General features: G+C 38.6%; 1 protein-coding gene across 1 annotated transcript in view; it reads left to right on the forward strand.

Moving 5' to 3' along the window:
- REPS1 (RALBP1 associated Eps domain containing 1) overlaps window positions 1-19,123 on the forward strand; it is a 111,410-nt gene extending 92,287 nt beyond the window's left edge. The window contains exons 11-20 of the mRNA XM_007946295.2: window positions 3,848-3,935; window positions 5,352-5,453; window positions 8,114-8,183; window positions 9,473-9,591; window positions 10,918-10,982; window positions 12,973-13,158; window positions 14,248-14,343; window positions 15,926-16,074; window positions 16,780-16,885; window positions 19,055-19,123. Of these exons, the coding sequence (XP_007944486.1) occupies window positions 3,848-3,935; window positions 5,352-5,453; window positions 8,114-8,183; window positions 9,473-9,591; window positions 10,918-10,982; window positions 12,973-13,158; window positions 14,248-14,343; window positions 15,926-16,074; window positions 16,780-16,885; window positions 19,055-19,123 (1,050 nt within the window). The remainder of the gene's footprint in view (window positions 1-3,847; window positions 3,936-5,351; window positions 5,454-8,113; window positions 8,184-9,472; window positions 9,592-10,917; window positions 10,983-12,972; window positions 13,159-14,247; window positions 14,344-15,925; window positions 16,075-16,779; window positions 16,886-19,054) is intronic.
- The last annotated feature ends 251 nt before the right edge of the window (window positions 19,124-19,374 follow it).

The raw sequence follows: 19,374 nt of genomic DNA on the forward strand, positions 1-19,374 counted from the left end.
AGGTTGGACAATCTACTTCCATAGAGATACCACCTCAGAAACCCAAGGAAGGGTCACTATGAGTTGGGTTCGACTTGACAGCACATAACAACAACAACAAATTTTTTTTATATATAATTATCATAGTATATCTGTGAACAAGAATGTGGACTGAGAAAGAATTGGCTGACCCAGACTGATGTAAGGAAGATTTTCATAAAAGAGGTTACATTTGTATGCTGGATCTTAAATGAAAGTATGATTTGACAGAGTTGATAAAGTCTTTTAAGCAGAGGGAGTCTCCTGACCAGGATCAGTTCAATATCTTGAGAATGTAGGACACGCATGACTATGGTGGAATTATGGGGTGTGAGAGATGGGCTAAAGAGTGGAGCTGAGACCAGAAAGGGAAGGTGTTTGTATGTTGGACTAAAGTTCTGAACTTCATCTTACAGGCTACCAGCAAGGAGTACTAGTGCTTTGATAAGGTCAGGGCAGGGGTGTGAAGGAGTGCCTGGGTGAGTGTGATGAAGCACGTGAGGAGCTCCTGCACTAAGGGGTCTGGTGGTAGATGCAGACAGCTCCAGAGAACAGCGGGTTAAGCATGTAGAGCGTATAGATCTGTGAGCATAATAGAAGGCAGCCTTCAACAAACTGCTGAATTGTACAAAACCAGATGCCCAAGCATGCAATACACATGATGCCATATGTGATGCAATACACATGATGCCATATGTGACTTAGAATGGGTTTCCTAAGCTTTGAGTGATTCACATAGTTAGAAGAAAGTGGGCAGGGCATGCCAGTCAGAGCTTAGAGTTTTTCCTTTTGTCTTATGTTCTTTTTTATTGTTGTTAATTTGGGGAAGGGAGTGTGGAGCAGAGAAAGCGTTCGTTTGGCATCTTGTGGTTCAGCACTCAGAGGTTTCTAGATTCATGGTTCTGTATTTAGATGGCGATGAAGTACTTGAGGTCTGTACCCTCACTGTACATCACGGTCGTGAGCAAATAGCAGATTTATTAGTCTAATGTTGTTGGGTGCTGTCGAGTCAGTTACAACTCGTACTGACCCCATGTGACAGTAGAACTGCCCTATAGGTGCGCCTTACGCAAGCCATTGTGTTTTCATTCACCTCATATGCATGTGAGAGCTGGACAGTGAATAAGGAAAACTGCAGAAGAATCAAAGCATTGGAGTTGTGGAGTTAGGGAAGAATGTTGAACGCTAGACTGCCAGAAGAACGAACAAATCTGTCTTGAAGGAAGTACAGCTGGAATGCTCCTCAGAAGAGAGAGTGGGTAGGCTTCCTTTGTCGTACTTTGGTCATATTACCAGAAGGGACCAATCCCTGAAAAAGGGTGTCATGCTTGTTTAATAGAAGATCAGCGATAAAGGAGAAGACCCTCAATGAGATAGATTGGCATAGTGGCGCATGGATGGGCTCAAGCATGGCTAACAGTTGTGGATAGTGCAGGACCAGACGGTGTTTCATTCTCTTGTACTTAGGGTCACTGTGAGTCGGAACTGACTTGACGGCACCTAACAACAAAGACAGCATGGGTTTTCTTGGCTGTGATCTTTACTGAAGCAGATTTCCAGGTCTGTCTTCTGTGGAGCAACTGGGTTGTTTGAACAACCAAGTTTTCAGTTAGCAGCCGAGTGCTTAACCATTGCACCACCAGGGTTCCTTAGTCTAATGTTAGGTCTAGTCATTTATGTAAAGTTCATCAAGGGGTCACCTTGTTTTGCCAGCAGCAGGCTTCACTAGCCTAAAGCTCTTGCTTTCCCATAGCAGCTTGTGATTGTATGGCTCCAGTGTGTGGTAGAAAATTGATTTCTTGGTACAGAAAAGTATTGTGTGTTATTCTGCAAACAAAGTCAAGACATTCATGATTTTCTTTTCATGGAGTCATTACTACGACTTTCATGTATTACACTAGAAATACATGAAAAGGCTAATGTTTTCCACTGATTGAATGCTTTATAAATCTGATTTTGTATTTATGCATACGCACACATATAGAATACGTAGTAGGTGAATATTTAAACTTAAAGCATCTACTAATAAGTTTTCCTTGCTTGTTCTTTCCTAGTTTATTTTGTGTTTGGAATAAAAACTTACTTTTTCATTAGCATTTCTTTCTCCTTTGATCTTGCCTTATAATGGTAAATGCTAATGCTCATAACATTCATTTCTGTTATTAAAATCGTAAATTAAGACATTAGTAGAGTTGTTCCTAAAGTCATGTTTTTATAACTAAAATGTAATTTGAGAAATATCTTTATACGTATATTGTGTATGCATACTAGCATATGTAACATACAGTATAGTTTAGAATTGGTATCAGGGTATCAGTTCAGTTGCATTGAATAAATACATGAATTTTATCCAGAATCTGACTGGTGTAGGATAGGAAATTACTGGAAGGTTGGGCAATCTACTTCCGTAGTGATACTGCCTTGGCAACCAAAGGAGGGGGCGCTAAGAGTCGGGGCCGACTCAATGGCATGGCACATAACAACAACAACAATGAATGAATTTTTCAGTGTAATAGCCATATAGAATATAAACTGTTTGAATTTAGAGATTATGAGAATAAACCCAGGAGGCCTGTCAAATAAGAGGGAATATGCTAGAACTTCGCTTTCTCTAGCAATGACTTAGTGTTACTGAAATCTGTTACCCAAAACAGTGCCCGAGTTAAACAGAAAGGTCCTTACCTTTCACGCTAACTTACAAACTTAACTCATTATTAGATATTTGAACTTCAGGGATCCTGAGTTGAATCTTAAGCAGCAAACAGAAGTAACAGCCGAGTTCTTAGAGAAGAGCCGAGCCACAGCAGTCCCCACCTACCTACAGCAGCATTGGTCAGCTGTTCTGTGGCTGCTCAGCCCTGTGCTTGAGCTGGTTCTGGTTCTCCTGGGCTCTCGGCCCCAGGCCAGGCCTGCCTGTGCACCCGTCCGTACCTTCCTCGTTGTCTTTCCCTCCTGGGAGACTGCCATTTGTGTTGATCCCCCCTTCTTTGGGTCTGATTTTTTTTATTCTTTTCAAAATTCTGTTCCACCAGTCCTCGCTAGACTTGCCACTCCTGTTAGAAAGATGAGATCTGTAGTCATTTTAAAAGTATTAGAAAGGTATTAGAGTGTTGACGTAGGAAGGAGTCTTGCTTATTCCTACGTGGATTTCTGTCTCTCCTGTGTGAAAATGTTAGGCTAAATTTGAGAGCCTCAGATTTAAACAATTTGAACTAATCTATAGAAAGTATGTATTGTGCCTAATATAGCAATATAACAGGCATCTCATTAACTTTATTTTATATATGGAAAAATAAAGTGTCAAATGTTTCATGAGTAAGAAAGAGCAAGTCAGTAATGAAAATGAGTTTTCATCTATGAGTCATTGGAGCCTCCTGAAACAGTTCACTTTAGCCTCCAAGGTTCAAACTTCAGAGAATTTCATCAGATCATTTCACACTTTGCTTTTGAATATTATTTTGCATTTTATTTTTATAAGACCATTTTGCTAGTGTAAATCTTTAAATTAAAAATTTAAAATGTCCTTTTTAAAAAAATAAATAAGATTATTAGATATAATGGGAGCTCTGGTGGCATAGTGCCTAAAGCATTTGACTACTAACCAGGAGTCTGGCAGTTCAAACCCACCAGCTGCTCCTCAGAAGGAAGGTTGGGCAATCTACTTCTGTAGCATTTTTCATTTAAAAAAAATAATAAATATTGTTGTACCTGCCTTATGAATGAGAAAATCTGTCCACCAATTCTTAAAGTCTTTTTAGTTTTTACTATTTCGTAGTATTAGCTTGGTATTTTTAATACAAATTATGTATCTCCTCCCATCTGTCTCTAGGATACTGCTATTGTTCATCCAGTTCCTATTCGAATGACTCCAAGCAAAATCCACATGCAGGAAATGGAACTTAAAAGAACTGTCAGTGGTAAGCAAGCTGTAATTATTATATTATTATGCACAAGTATTTATTCTGCCAGAGTTCAGGGTTTTGTTTTGTTTGTAATTACATATTTTATTTAACCTAGTAGTTTGCACTAGTTTATTTGCTTATTTATCTTTTTATTTATTTCCGTTTTAAAAAGGAAATAGTTTAAATTACCAAGTGTTCAAATAAGGACATTTGGAAAATAGGACTTTTCTAATACCCTGACAGGTTTTTTTGTTTGCCTTTTATTGTTGTTAGTTGTGATTGGGGTGAAAGTTTACAGAGGATACTGGTTTTTCATTCAACAGTCTAACGCATTGTGTTTTGTGACATTTGCTGTAATTCCCACACTGTGACAGCATTCTTCCCACTTCCTCCCTGCACCCACTCCTTCCCTTCATCCTTCCTTCCCTCCCCTCGCAACTTCCTAGCTCTTTCCCTGGGCAGATGCTGCCTTCTTGATCTCATGCTTGATTGTTTTAATGAGTGTATACTCTCCTGTTCACATTACAGGCCTGTCTGTTGTTTGACTGAAAATTGAGTCACAGGAATTAAGTTTTATTATTAGCTTGAAGGATGTCTAAGGGCCATAGTCTTGAGAGTTCTACTGGTCTTCATCAGACCAGTAAACCTGGTCTCTTTTATGATTTTGAGTTTTGTCCCCCCACTCTGTCTGGGGACCTCTTATTGTGATCCCTTTCATAGCGATCAGCAGTGGTAGCCTGGCACTATCTAGTTCTGGTGTCAAGGTCATGGATGCTGGGTTCATGTGCTCCATTTAGTCTTTGGACTAATTGTTTCCTGTGTCTTAGATTTCCTTCACTCTTCTTTGCTCCAAACGGAGCCAGATAATAGCCACACCTTAGGTGGCTGCTCACAAGCTTTTCAGAACCCAGCCACTGCTCACCAAAGTAGGATGCAGAACATTGGCTTTGTGACCTGTTATGCCAATTAGACCCTGTCAATGTTTATAGTCATTGTTGTGAATTTGCATTTGAAGTATGTTAAAATTCTAACTAAAGAGGTATTTGTTAGATTTGGGCTGTGAAATTGTATATTTTGCTTTTAACTGTTGGAAGTTTTCCCTTATTTTACATTAACTATTTATTTATGGTTTTTCGGAAGTAAATTTATTTTCTATATAGGTTAACGTGATAGATTATTTTACAGTTTGTCTATAATTAAAAATGTATGAACATAGTAATTAACTTTTTATAAAGTTATGGAAGAAAACAAAATTCTGTATAACAGATTTATATTTGTTTTTATTAAAAATATGATTCTGTCTTATATCCCATGGATTCACTTGCCACTTCTTTGGAATATCTAAATCTAGTCTAATCTTCTGTTCTGAGTTTATTAATTTATTGATTCAGATATTATATCTTGTATTTTTACGTACTAATTCTCTACTAGATCATAATAACCCCACTAGCCCGTTACTTGTGAAACCACCTGACCTTTCAGAAGAAAATAAAATAAATTCATCAGTGAAATTTGCTTCTGGAAATACTGTAGGTAAGTGAAAACCTAAAATTTAAGTCTGCATTTAGGTACTGAATAATTCAAATGTGTAGTCATTTCATACTAGCATCACTGAATAAAATAGAGAAGAGTCAACCCTGTTAGACACCCCTCTTCTCCTGGGCATGAATCAGTGGTTGTCCATTGACTGCTTCCAGAACCAACATCCAGGCAGACCTCCTGCTTCCATCCTGCTCATCACAGCAAGGCTTGATCCATCAACTCGTCTCACTGGTCCTTTGTTCCTCTCTCACAGGGGAATTACACATTATATTATCTGCAGTCAGTATGTATCCAGTGATTGTTACCTACTACTGTACGCAGATCTGTTCTAAGCACTGAGGATATATCAGTAAACCAAAAAGAAAAAAACAACCCATACTCACTGCCATTGAGTTGATTTGACTCATAATGACCCCTCCTTGGGTTTCCAAGGCAATATCTCTACAGAAGTAGATTGCTCCATCTTTCTTCCGAGGAGTGGCTGGTTTCACAAGTAACGGGCTAGTGGGGTTATTATGATCTAGTAGAGAATTAGTACGTAAAAATACAAGATATAATATCTGAATCAATAAATTAATAAACTCAGAACAGAAGATTAGACTAGATTTACTCTTACGAAGTTACATTCTCTGGGAGAAGTAGGAAGAACAGAGATAAAAGTAGCTTATTTAGAAAGTAATTAACATTGTGGACAAAAATAAAATTGGGAAACATGGGAAGTGCCATTTTATAAAGGTAATTAAAGATGGCCTTACCGGAGGTGAAATTAAGTTTAGATTTGAAAGAGGTAAGAGAGTTGGCTGTGTGAATCTGAAGGAAGGACATTTAAGGCATAGGGAACAGCAAGCCCTAAGGCAAGAACAGAGCTCTAGTGGCATAGTGGTTAAAGCATTTGGCTGCTAACCAAAGGTCAGCGGTTCTAACCTACCAGCTTCTCCTCAGGAGAAAGATGAGGCAGTCTGCTTCCATTAAGATTTACATCCCTGGAAACTCCATGGGCCAGTCTCCTCTGTCCTGTGGGGTTGCTGTGAGTCGGGATCGACTGGATGGCAGTGGGTTTGCTTTGGTTTGGTTTAAGGTAGAAACAGGCTTTTACTTCTGTGGGGAACAGGAAGCAAACACCTGGAGCAAAATTTGTGACTGGGCAAAGGTAGCAAGTGGTAGTAACAGGAGCAGTGTAAGGACTGACTTGGACTTAGTAAGGTTAAAGCCATCAGTGGGTTTGAATTGGGGAGTGGCCTGGCCTGGCCTGGCCTTTTTAGCTGGTTCAGTTTGGCTCTTGTATTGATAATAAGCTGGGAGGAGCCAGGCATTGAAACAGGGAGAGACCCTTAGGAGACCGTTACAATAATCCAGGCAGGAAAGGATCTGGTGTGATAATAGTGGAGTGCTGAGAACTGATTAGATCCTGACGATTTTGCATAGAAAAAAACACAGGATTTTCTAAGAGGGACAGCCAAGTCAAGGGCAATTCCAGGGATTTTGGATGGAAGGGCTGTGAGAGCAGGTGTGTGTTGGAAGGCATTCAGTTTGGGATGTGTAAAGTTTGAGATGCTTATGAGAACACCCGGGAGCTTTGGTAGCATGGTGGCTAAGGCACTTGACTGCTAACCAGAAGGCTGGCGGTTCAAACCTATCAGCCACTCCTCGGAAGGAAGATGGGGCAATCTACTTCTGTAGTGATACTGCCTCGGAAACCCAAGGAGGGGTCACTATGAGCCAGGTCAGACTCAACGGCACATAACAACAACAAATACAACATGAGAACACCCAGGTGGACAACATGAGAACACCCAGGTGGGACTATGTTAGCTTTAGTGTCATTCTTGTGTCAGTGGTCAAGAAAAGGGAAAGGAATAGGTTTTGAAATGAAAGTAAACTAAATTAGAAGTCCCTCTAATTTATAAAACTCGTGGAAATAGGTAGTAGTATCCCTTCAGATTGCCCTTAAAGTGTCTATCTTAAGTTTCCTTCCTTATGAAGATCTCTCTGCTCTTTCATAAGACTTTGAAGAAATGGGAAGTGGTGTTTCCTCTGGATAACAATCAGGGACCTGGCTGAAGTCACACATTTTATTACTATCTCAGCACAGTGTATTCCATGGCAGCTCTTTCATTTTTCATATTTATAATTTTAAAATTAGATTCTTTTTAATACTTCTAATGTCTTCTTTTTGGTCATTACCAAAGTAATTCACATTTATTGTAGAAATGCAATACAGATAAACAAAAACAAAAAATAAGAATTATGATAATCTCACTATTCCACAAATAACCATGATTAACATTCAGTGTCAGTCTTATACGCTTTCTGAGCATATGTAACCAGGTATGTTTTTATAAAGTGAAATTATACCATATGACTATTTTGTAACCTCTTCCTGTGTAGCTTATTTTAAACATTTCTGTCATTAAATACTAATCTTTCTAGACTGTAACTTATTCTGTATTTTGCTGTATGAATATGCAGTGATTTGTTGGATTAATATTTAACTTTTTCCAGGGTAGTAACACTGGGAACAAATAGCATTTTACCAGTTTCTTAGTATCTCTGATGTTAAAAAGAGTATCAGTTATATTTCTTTGGGACATATAGAGTAAAAAGTACAGAAGGGACTGTTATTAAATAGAATATATTCCTTTTGTCAGCAGATGGTTACAGTAGTTCAGACTCCTTTACTTCTGACCCGGAACAGATTGGGAACAATGTAACTCGTCAAAGGTCAGTATTTCTGTCAGTAACAAGCAGTAAGGTATCGTGTTACAGTTTGATATTTAAAATTATTTAGAATGAAGTACGTATTATTCTGTTTTCTGAAGGCTGTTAGGTTTTCTATTTGTTGATTTCTGTAAAAGGGAAGTACATAATTCTGATTCTTTTCATCCTTAATAGAAAATCAAAAGAAACTTTATTTTCTTCCTGGTCGTTTTGTGGAAAGTTTAAAAAGAGCTGATGACTTTCTGGCAGTAGACCTTTATTGTATTCCTTTTGCAGCTAAACAATGTGAGTGTTTAAGTAAGTGGTGTATGCATTTCTTATTACAGCTTTACGGCAGGTGCCAAAAGAACTGTTTTAAAATGCCATCCAGAAACCCAGCTTAATGTTGGACTATGTACCCCACCTGAAGAAATCTGTTCACATACAACCTTTCAGGCACAGATAAAAATATGTGTGGGATGGGCAGAAGGGGTTTATCTGCAAAACTGTAACATCCACTGAAGGCTGTGTGCAGGGCAGAAGCATCTTTGTCCCTCGCTTTTTGTACATGTATGTCTCCCTTTGCCACATGCCTGGAGGTTGTAGAGAGAGACTAGTAATACTGTCTCCAGAGAGCTGATAACTCTTTGCTGCTTGGCCTCTTTTCTGGTTCTTTATGTAGTTCTTCCTGTGTTTCTTAGAGTTTCTGCCATCTTGGGTTTTTATATTCTCTTCTCTTAGCCCTGTGTGCAAAGATCAGCTCACCAGAGTCTGTGGAAACAAGTCTCTTTTTAGACTAGCAAAGGCTTTGTAGCAGGTTAGTGGAGCACTAGGGCAAGTCAAACGTGCGTACAGTTGCCTCTAAAATGAGTTGGCTTCTGGTGACACAGGAATGAGATACCTCAAGTACTTGAGCCAGATTCTGCCTCAAGTTTTAAAAAAAACTGCAAACATAAACAGGTTGAAAGCTAATCGGTAAATAGAGTTTCTCTATATATAAAATAGTTTTTCATACTGATGTTTCCTTTAATTGAATGGGAAAACATTGCACAAGATTTGTGGTCTACCTTGATCATGTAGTAACTAACTTTTCAAAATTTTTGAAATTTTGTTTAATATATAGTTTTATTTTTTAAAAAATATATAGATCATATCATAAACAGTGCTGACTTCATTTATAGTAGTACTTGTTTTCTTGAGAAAATATCACTGCTGATAAGATGCTTTGCTGTTTATCAGAGTATGAACGCTTACAAAGAAAAAAGGCTCCATTACCAGTAGCGTGAACAATTGTAATGGAGTCAGTTTTACAGGTCTCATTCAGGAACGTCGCCTGACAACACTGCACCGCCACCTCCGCCTCCAAGGCCACAACCCTCTCATTCTAGATCCTCATCTTTAGATATGAATCGGACCTTTACAGTCACCACAGGTAGGAGTTAGAGAAACATGGTTTATGTTACCTGATTTTAAGGTTCATGAAAGATACACAGCATTTTATTTTATTTTTGCCTTCTTAAATGTCTTATGTAATTTTACATTTACGTGAAGAAAAATTATAGATTAAAAGATATCAGAAAAATGGTTTTTTTTTTTTTTTTAATTAGGATTTGGGTGAAGATTTACAGAATAAATTCACTTTTCATACAGCAGTTCACATATACTTTGTCTCATGTCATTGACCAAAATTTACAATGCAGCAGCTCCCCTCCCACTTCCTCCCCATAGTTACCTCCTCCCAGTGTCCATCCCTTCATACTCTTCTGCACCCTGAGCTATCTCCCTGTGCATAAGCAGCCCTTCCTTCTCCCATGATTGTTCTCTCCAGGGCGTGTGTCTACTTGAGGTAAATGTTTAACTCACATGCCTGTACTTTGTTTGGCTGGAAACCAGAGTTGTGGGTTCAATTCCAGACCTGAAGGGCAGCTAGGGGCCATAGTCTCAGTGGTTACACCAGGCTCTATTGGACCAGCAAACCTGGTCCCCACCTTCTTTTTTTTTTTTAAGTTTTTTTAATGACTGTCTAAAATATGTTGGCTAAAAATTAGAACCTAAAAGATACCACAGTCAACTTAAAAAGAAAGATATTGGAGGGAGATAGTGAGGGTGGGGGAGGTCTAATAGGTCTTGTTGATTAATTTGACTAGGCTGATGAAGGACAGAGAAGATTCGTAACTAACTCCAAGGGTTCATTTTTTATATAATGGGTAGTAGTAGTAGTAGTAGTAGTAGTAGTAGTGATGGTGGTGGTGGTGATTGAAATAGAAAATTAGGGACAGAGAGTGATGATGTTCCATGTTAGTCATTATGCGTTTGGAAAGGGGAAATAATCAACAGGCCCTGGGACTTGTGCACTGAGAAGAATTGAGGGTGCTTTGCATGGATATGGTAGAGTGATGAAGTGTTAAGTGGAGAGGGAATATATGGAAGTCTTCATATTTGGTGGCTAAAGAGTAGGCAGAATATGAGAAGGAAACCAAAAATATCTAATATTATGGAAACGAGGGGGAGCGAGGATGTCAGGAGTGCAGTGAGCAGTAGAAGCAGCAAGAGAAATGACGTCTGAGGAAAGTCCGTGAGATTTCGCCAGTAGCTAGAACAGAGACAGTTTTACAAGGTAATATGCCTTTTAAACACTTAGCAAATATTCTTAGAAATTTTCATCATGTGGTGACATTGATTCAGCCTGTTTCTTCTGTTAGCAAAGAAATTATATAGTTACTTTAAAAAAAAAATGGTGTATTGTGTGTTCTTGCAGGACAGCAACAGGCTGGAGTTGTTGCCCATCCCCCTGCAGTGCCTCCAAGACCACAGCCCTCACAGGTAATTTAGTCTTTTTTTTTAATTGTGGTTTGGTGAAAGTCTATGGAGTAAATTAGCTTTTCGTTCAACAAGTTACGCACATTTTGTTTTGTAACATTAATATAATTCCCTCAACAGATAATTTAGTCTTCATGGTATTCATTACTGTCAGTTGTTACGAGTCTCCGTGAAGTATTTGATTCTATTCTAGAATTCTTCTGAAGTGAACCGAATGATAATGTCTCAAAAAGGAGAGTTTATTAGAAAGAATAGTGGATTGAAAGATGGGAGATATGCCTGAATGTCTTGGGTCTACCACTGACTCACAGATTGACCTCACTGCGTCTGTCCGGACCTGTGACTGCATCAGTAAAGGAAGTATCAGATGACCTCTGAGTCTCTGCCAGGTTGAAGTTGTTTTGATCTGCACTAAACTTTTGTCTTTCAGGATAGACTTCTGGATTATTGCTGCTAGTTTTAAATTTTTACATGAAAGAATTTGGTTGGTTTTTCTTAGTTAGGGTTTTATAATGAAATTGGGAATAAGTGATTAAGTGATTATCTCCTTAATCATAAAAGGTACTGATACGTGAATATTTCAGTATTTCATGTAAAGTGGCAGCAAAAACACTTTTACTAAAGTTAAGATATGAAACTCAATGAGTTGGTCTCATGACTGAACAAACTTAGTCTAGTAGTGAAGACAGACCTGGAAACAACAATAGTCCTAGTAGAAGTGCTAGAGTGGCACTATTCATAAATTATTTTAGGACAGCTTTACTGGCTAGTGAGGAGCTCTGTTGGTGTATGGTTATGGCATTTGGCTGCTAACTAAAATGATGGTCAGTGGTTCAAGCCTACGGCTGCTCCACAGAAGAAAGATGAGACAGTCTGGTTCCATAAAGATTTACAGCCGTAGAAATGCAATGGTGGTCGCTATGAGTCAGAATCAACTTGACAGCAATGAGTTTGGTTTTGGTTTTAGTAGCTAGTAAAGTCGGGTATCATACTGAGGAGGCAAAAATACCATGAAGGCAGTACAATTTGAGCAGAGTTTTGGCAGATAAAGTGCTAGTTATTGGGAGTAGGCATCAACAGCAGAAATGATACAACAAAGACCTGGAGGAGTGAGTTCAGCCTGGCATATTCTTCAGGAAAGATGAGTTCAGTCCAGCTGGCATGCACAGTGGGACGGTGGGAAAAGAAACTGGAGAGGTGGGCGGAGGCAGAGCACCTTCTATATCGTTCTAAGAAGAGGAGAATTTTCCTTCTTGGAGATGGAAAATTTGAAAAGAGTAACCAGGAAAAAAGACTTCAAATTTATTCCTGGAGAATCCTGCACTTTGTCATAAAATGTCTCACACTTAAATTCTTTGTTTACTCTCCTCTTACTCTACACTAGACTGTCAGCTTTATTAGGAATGGATCTCATTTGTTTTGTTCACTGTTGCATCTATAGTGCCTGGCACAAAGTAGACACTCGAGACGTGTCTGTCTAGAATGAAGGTTTTAGATTGCTCTGGCAAAGGTATGGAGGGGAAGAGTGCCTCAGGTCCTGAGAGAACAGGTAAAGCAGTGGTTTTTACACTTTGAAATTAACAGCTTTTTAAGAAACCTAACAAAACACTTTTTAAAATCATTTTTATAAAGAACAAACTGTTGTGTAGCCCATAAAGAAAACAATAAATAAAAGCAGAGCCACTATAACTAATGTGCAGGTAGATTCGAGAGGATCAGACCAAACCCTTCCCTCTCCTCTGACACACTTTATTTGCTGATGAGAATATTTTAAAAGTAACTTTTTTTATTGGATGATTGTCATATTTGTGTGTGTATGTGTCTTGGATTTTCACTTAGCCTTTCAGAGCTAAACGTTACTGTGGTACGCCTCCCGGAGTTTATAGTTAATAAAATAGATCATCTTTGTGACATATTTTCGAAGAAAAAGAAGACCGCTCTGATAGGATTTGTCAGTAGACTGTCTGCTCTTTTCTTCTAAACCCCCTTCTAGGCTCCTGGTCCCATTGTGCATCGCCCAGTGGATGCCGATGGCCTAATAACACACACTAGTACCTCACCTCAGCAGATACCAGAGCAACCAAATTTTGCAGATTTCAGCCAATTTGAAGTATTTGCTGCATCAAGTGTAAATGAAGAACAAGATGATGAAGCTGAAAAGCATCCAGAGGTCTTGCCGGTCAGTTTTCTGGGGTTTATCTCCTTTTCTGCAGGGAATTTCTTCCCACATTATGTTCACAAGACTATCATTGAACAAAGAAGCCCCTGAAAGAGTAAATATTAGATGGAACATCAGTGAGTAAAATACCTGCTGCTGCTACTTTGAGAGGATTTATAGTCCTCTTAGGTCAGTGCTTCTCAACCTTTGAAACTTTTAGCCTTTGACACTCACAGGTTGGAGTGTAATGGTGTAGTGTGGAAAGACACAAACACAACCATCTGCCTGGTCCTGGCTAAAACGTGCTCTGGGAGTTTCACCTTAATACTCAGTATCTGATTCTGTGACTTGGTGAGGATTTTCTTGTGATAACAAGCTACGGTTACCATAGCTACATTCTGTTTGTATGAGAGTAAGTTGCCTTAGTTAGGCAGATTTACAGATGACAGGATGCCAAGATTCAGTCCTTGCAGTCAGTGTTGCAGAAGCCCCTGTTGTAGTTCTGGTGGCAAGAGCTGCTCTAGGATTCCTGACTCGACAGCAAAGCTGTGGAGTTGGAGGCACCAGTTCATGCTGAACTTCCCTTAAGGATGTAAAAACACATGTTTCTTTGACTGGCATATTATAGATAAAGGTTTCTCATATATCTGATCCATGAAGACTTTTCTGCTAGCCACTTCTTCAAACCTGTAACCTTCTGCCTACTGGCTGCTGCTGCCAGTAGGGGGATGGGTTGTACCTCCCAAAAGGCCAGGGTAGCCCAGGGGCAGCCACAGTTGTGCACAAGGTACCGATACTCATTGCCCTGGTGTGGATGCATCCCCGTCCGCAGCCACAGGAACTTCCCAGACCAGCCACTCGGGTTCATTGCTGCAGCCGCGTCCTCACCCGGCTCCCCTCTCCCCGAGATCCAGTACCTTCCCTCCTCCTGTCCTTCAGTGTAGACAATGGTCAGTTCCCAAGGGTTTCTCCAGGTGCTTCTCATCATCATCTTAGCTTTCTTGTCAGAATGAGTAGTTTCTTAATGTTCACTCTCTGGTGTGTTACATACTAAATATATGCAGATTATATGTTACTTATAGACAATAACAAAAACCTATTCATCTCTAGGTTGAAAAATGTTCTGATCCTGCAAGTTCTCTTCGAGGTGCCAAAACAGAGAATAAAATTGAAGAAAAGACAGCTGCTAGTGCTCCTGCCAATGTGGTATGCAGAGTCTTTGATGCTGATCATTTTGTACATACAAAGTTCCACTGTGCAGGAAGACTTTAAAGATAACACAGATTTTAAGAAATGAAGTTACCCTAGTGACTGTCTAACCCATTGCCTTGCCTTTAACTTCTCACAACGAAGCTTGCTGTTACAGAGTTCTAGGCAATGCCATTCTATAATCTCTATTGGCTACATGCTACAGCAGCTCAGATTCATGTGGTTATGACATTCTTCCAAATATATGAAGTAGAACTTCCCTGTAGGTTAAATTCCATTTCTTTTAATTCAGTCTTGATTATAATAGGAAAAAGTCACCAACCTTCTAATGTTGTACTCTTAATTTTTTTCACCCGCTTTTAGGAGTAATTTTTTCCCCATGATTTTTTATAGAAACTTGTAAGCATACAGAAAAGTTGAAAGAATTTTACGTTATACATCCGTAAATCCACTGCCTTGATGTGCCATTCATATTTTCCTGCACTTGCTTTGCCATGTATCTGTCCAGCTGTATATCCTTCTATGTATTTATCAATTCTTTTCTTTTTTAATGCATTTCAAAGTAAATTATAGCTATCATTATACTTTGCCTTCGTGGAAACACTTTTGGTAATATTTTTTTCTTGGTATCATGCAGACATTCCCAATAGTTATTAAAATAGCATGTGTTACTGAAAAGTGCTTAAATTCTGCTTTCTGGGTACTTTTTTATTTTTTATACATTAGAAGTTCTGGGTTTTTTGTTTTTGTGAATTGTGTTTTTATTTATTTATTTTTCTTAGCTCGTAGCGCATAGTGGCTAAGGCACTTGACTGCTAACCAGAAGGCTGGCGGTTCAAACCCACCAGTCACTCCTCGGAAGGAAGATGGGGCAATCTACTTCCGTAGTGATACTGCCTTGGAAACCCAAGGAGGGGTTGCTATGAGTTGGGTCCGACTCAACGGCACATAACAACAACCAGCTCATAGCAACAAATTAAAAAATAGCACTTAACTAAAGAGTTGATTCTGTTAGGGACAGATTCAATCCCCAACAAAATACACAGTTGTTTTCAAGAATTCTAAATTGTATCTTACTGGTAGTTGATTTGTTTTCCTTTTCTTTTTTTTTTTTTTTAAAGAGTTGCCTAGACTTCCACTTTTTATAATAAATACTTTGATTCAATATTTTTACGTATTTTAGGATTTTTTAGTAGCCTGGATCATAATGAATGAGTATTTCTGGAGGTTCCTTTATTTATTTATTGAACAGGTATATATTGAGCATGTACCATATTTATAATGAAATGGTGACTTTTGAAGTCTTGAATCAGATTCAGACCTCAAGGAGCTTATGTTGCTCTGAAGAAACTGTATTATATGTTGCTTTCATGATTGTGATGTCAACTAGGGCCACCCTTTCTCATTGTAATTTAAATTAGCTGTTGCAACATATTTATAAATTATTTCAGAGTACGACAAATGGTTTTTAATTTCCAGAGAGCACGCAGCTTAAAGGACACAAACGCTGGTGTCAGATGCTGACTGACTAGGAGTCTTGGAGAAATGCTCATTGTTAATGGAATTTCTTATCTTTCAGAGCAAAGGCACAACACCTCTTGCTCCACCACCTAAACCTGTTCGAAGAAGATTAAAATCTGAGGATGAATTAAGGCCAGAAGTGGATGAACATACACAAAAGACGGGGGTTTTAGCTGCTGTTCTTGCCTCACAACCTTCTATTCCTAGGTAATCAAAGCAATTCCTAACACATTTGATTATTAGCAACAAGAAGCACAACTATTAAAAATGTCAAACTGATGGAATTTATGGTCAGACTAGATTTTAGTTGAGGAAAGATCCTTCACTATTCTTTGAGATCTTTTTCATTTATTAATAGAATTTCTTTTCCTTTTTTTTCCTTCTGTTATTAAATGCAATTCCAATTCCATTTTTACTCCCTGTCACCAGCCCTGAAGCACACTTTTTTAAAGTTAATCGTGTAGTGCAATTTTGACACTTCAGTTATGGTTATTCTAGTTCTGCAATTGGCCGACTAAGGCTGAGAGGCCATCTCTGGCCTATGAAATTAGAAAAGAAAAAAACACAGTATGCAACAGAGACCATATGGCCCCTAAAGCGTAAAATGTTTACTACCTGGCCGTTTATGGGAAGAGTATGCCAATACATGCTCTAGACGGTTTCTCTATTTAACTTAAACTCAGGTGATTATACAGAAGAAGCCTAATTAGAACAGTAACAACAGTTTAAACGTCTGGAACTTGGCTACATTTGACTGACCACTGAAACTGAACAAGTGAGGTGCAGCTATGCTGATAAGCAAAAAAAATGTTCCCTCTGTTTTCCATGTTTAGAAGTAGATCTGGAAAGAATGGAGAGAATTTAAAGATAAAAAATGAAGGTTGGTTTTTTTTGCCCCCTTTATCTTCTCAGATCTGTTGGGAAAGATAAGAAAGCTATTCAGGCATCAATTAGACGAAATAAGGAAACAAACACAGTTTTGGCCAGATTGAATAGTGAATTGCAGCAACAGTTAAAGGTAATGGAATTTCTAAATCTTTTTTGGGAAGTTCCAGGGACTCAGAGAATCTCAGAGTTGAAGGGGAACTTTGCGTTAATCTAGGAATTCTTACTGTATGAAACTTTCCACATAGTAAGAGAAACGTGTTTTGAATTTTTTTATGAGTCTTTTGATCTTCTAGTATAAAAGCAATTTTTTTATACTGAGTTCTGATGTGTACTGCCTTATTCTACATATATATAAGACATCACAGGAGACCCTGAGTGGCACAGATGTTAAGCACTCAACTGTTACTGAAAAGTTGGTGGTTTGAACCTACCCAGAGGCACCTCTGAATAAAAGCCTGGTGATCTCCTTCCAAAAGGTCGAATCCTTGAAAACTCGATGAAGCATAGTTATGTTCTGCAGCACATGGGTTGCCATGAGTCGGAATAGATTCCACAGCAGCTGGGCTTTATTTATTTATATATGTATTCATTCATTCATTCACTCCTATATTCATCCCTATACTGTTCCTCAGCCTTCATAAAGTAACCTGAAAGAAACATGGCTCTTTGTACTCTATGTAATCCTTAGAATATTGGATAATTGTTAGTTTATCCTTTCATAAAAGATAACTCCGATTCTATTAAAGGGACTTAAACAGATCTAAAGAAGAAGGGTGGAGGCAGGTAGAAAAAGAAAAGACCCACCTTAAATAAAAGTGGCACCGGCTGCAATCCCTTCAGTGTAACACACTCTTCTGCTTTCTCCCTGGCATCCTTGTCTCCAGTCATCCTTCTTTCAGGCCCCTTCTACCTTCTGAGCTTTGTTTTTGGGCAGATGCTACTCTTGTGGGGCACATACGGTTGGCTGTTCTGAGGATAACATTCCTCATGGATCTGTTGTTTAGCTGAAAGGTGATCCTTGGGGGCTGGTTCAGTTCCTGATTTGAAGGGTGCCTAAGGGCCTTAGTCTGGGGGTTCCCCCAGTCTCTGTCAGACAGTGAGTCTGGTCTTTTTTATGATTTTGAATTTTCTCCATTTTTCTCCCTCCCTGTCCAGGACCTTCTGTGATCCCAGTTGGAGTGGTCAGTTGTGGCAGCCAGGCACCATCTACATCTTCTGGTGCCAGAGTGGTAGAGGCTGCCCTTCATGTTGTCCATTAGCCCTGTGGGCTAGTTATTTCCTTGAGTCTTTGATTTTCTTCATTCTTCTTCACTCCAGATGAGGAGAGACCAGTTATTTTATCTTAGAATAAAGATTTTACTCACAAGCTTTTAAGACCCCAGTCGTTACTCACCAAAGTAGGATGTAGAAGATTGTCTGTGTGGACTATAATATGCCAGAGAATAAGGTCCTAAGGTCCCAAGCCCAGTGAATGAATGATATTCTTGTTTAACTCTTTGACCAAAGGCAAAGGCATTTGTAGTTGTATGATTATGAATGTGGTCCATTGTAAAGGAGGAATGCAAAACTAAGGGCAGTAGCTGGTGCCATGCCTTAAAGATGAAAATTTTGCTGATGCATGTTTTTCTGAAGCACTACTGAAAACCACAGAAACAAATATAAAGGAGCTATTTAAAAATCATTTTTCTCATTACCTCTAAGAGCAGGAAACATGAAGTAAGGTACCAAATAGGAAGTAGTAGTTCTAGTTAAATTTAGATTCTATCAGTACGATAAAGTGGAAGGCAAAAAGAAAAGTTAAATAGATTAGAATCTGGTTGCTATCTGAAGACTGCTCAAAATCAATAGTGATGAGAAACTCTGAATGAAAAATGAGTTTATTCTTTGTGAAACTGAAAGTCAGAATGAGATCCAGGAGTTACTATTCCAGATGTAATCATACGGAAGAGAAATCTACATTAACTAATTCATCCACAGTTCATCCAGAGAGAGGCTTTATACAAAATCCACAAGTCATACCTATCAGTTGCCAATAGTGGCTTTTTTAATAATTAGATAAAAAAACATTTTATTAACCTGATCTATATGATAAGGATTTTAATCATTAGGATCATACTGTAAATATTATGAATGTATAAACAATCTACCTTTCTAAAATGAAATATCTTTAAAAATATGAACAGCTGTCTCTATTCAATCTTAACAAATTTAGATTATTTTCTTGAAGCAGAGCTGATGTTGCATGTGCCTTTGGTTTTACATGCTTTGATGTATCACTTGACCTTTGTATCTTTTTCAGGATGTTCTTGAGGAGAGAATTTCCCTGGAAGTTCAACTGGAACAACTTCGACCATTCTCTCACCTATAAGCCAACTGCCGTTAACTGTGAACATACCCATTTTTAAGCGGTTCTGGGTTCAAAGCGAATTTGGAAGCCCAAACTTTCAGCTCACTGCTTAATTCAACATTAAATTTATGCTGTTTTGCCCTATATGTTCACCATTGTATTTAAGTGTCTTTTATTTTTTAACTTCAACAATAAAAGGGTCAGGATGACTTTTTCTGGAGGGTAGATTGTGTTTGTTGGCGCACCCGCCCTTGCTGTGCTGTAGCATTAGG

Source organism: Orycteropus afer, unplaced genomic scaffold (genome assembly GCF_000298275.1).
Source record: "Orycteropus afer afer isolate SDZICR_OR568_19922 unplaced genomic scaffold, OryAfe1.0 scaffold00155, whole genome shotgun sequence".
Classification (NCBI taxonomy): domain Eukaryota; kingdom Metazoa; phylum Chordata; class Mammalia; order Tubulidentata; family Orycteropodidae; genus Orycteropus; species Orycteropus afer.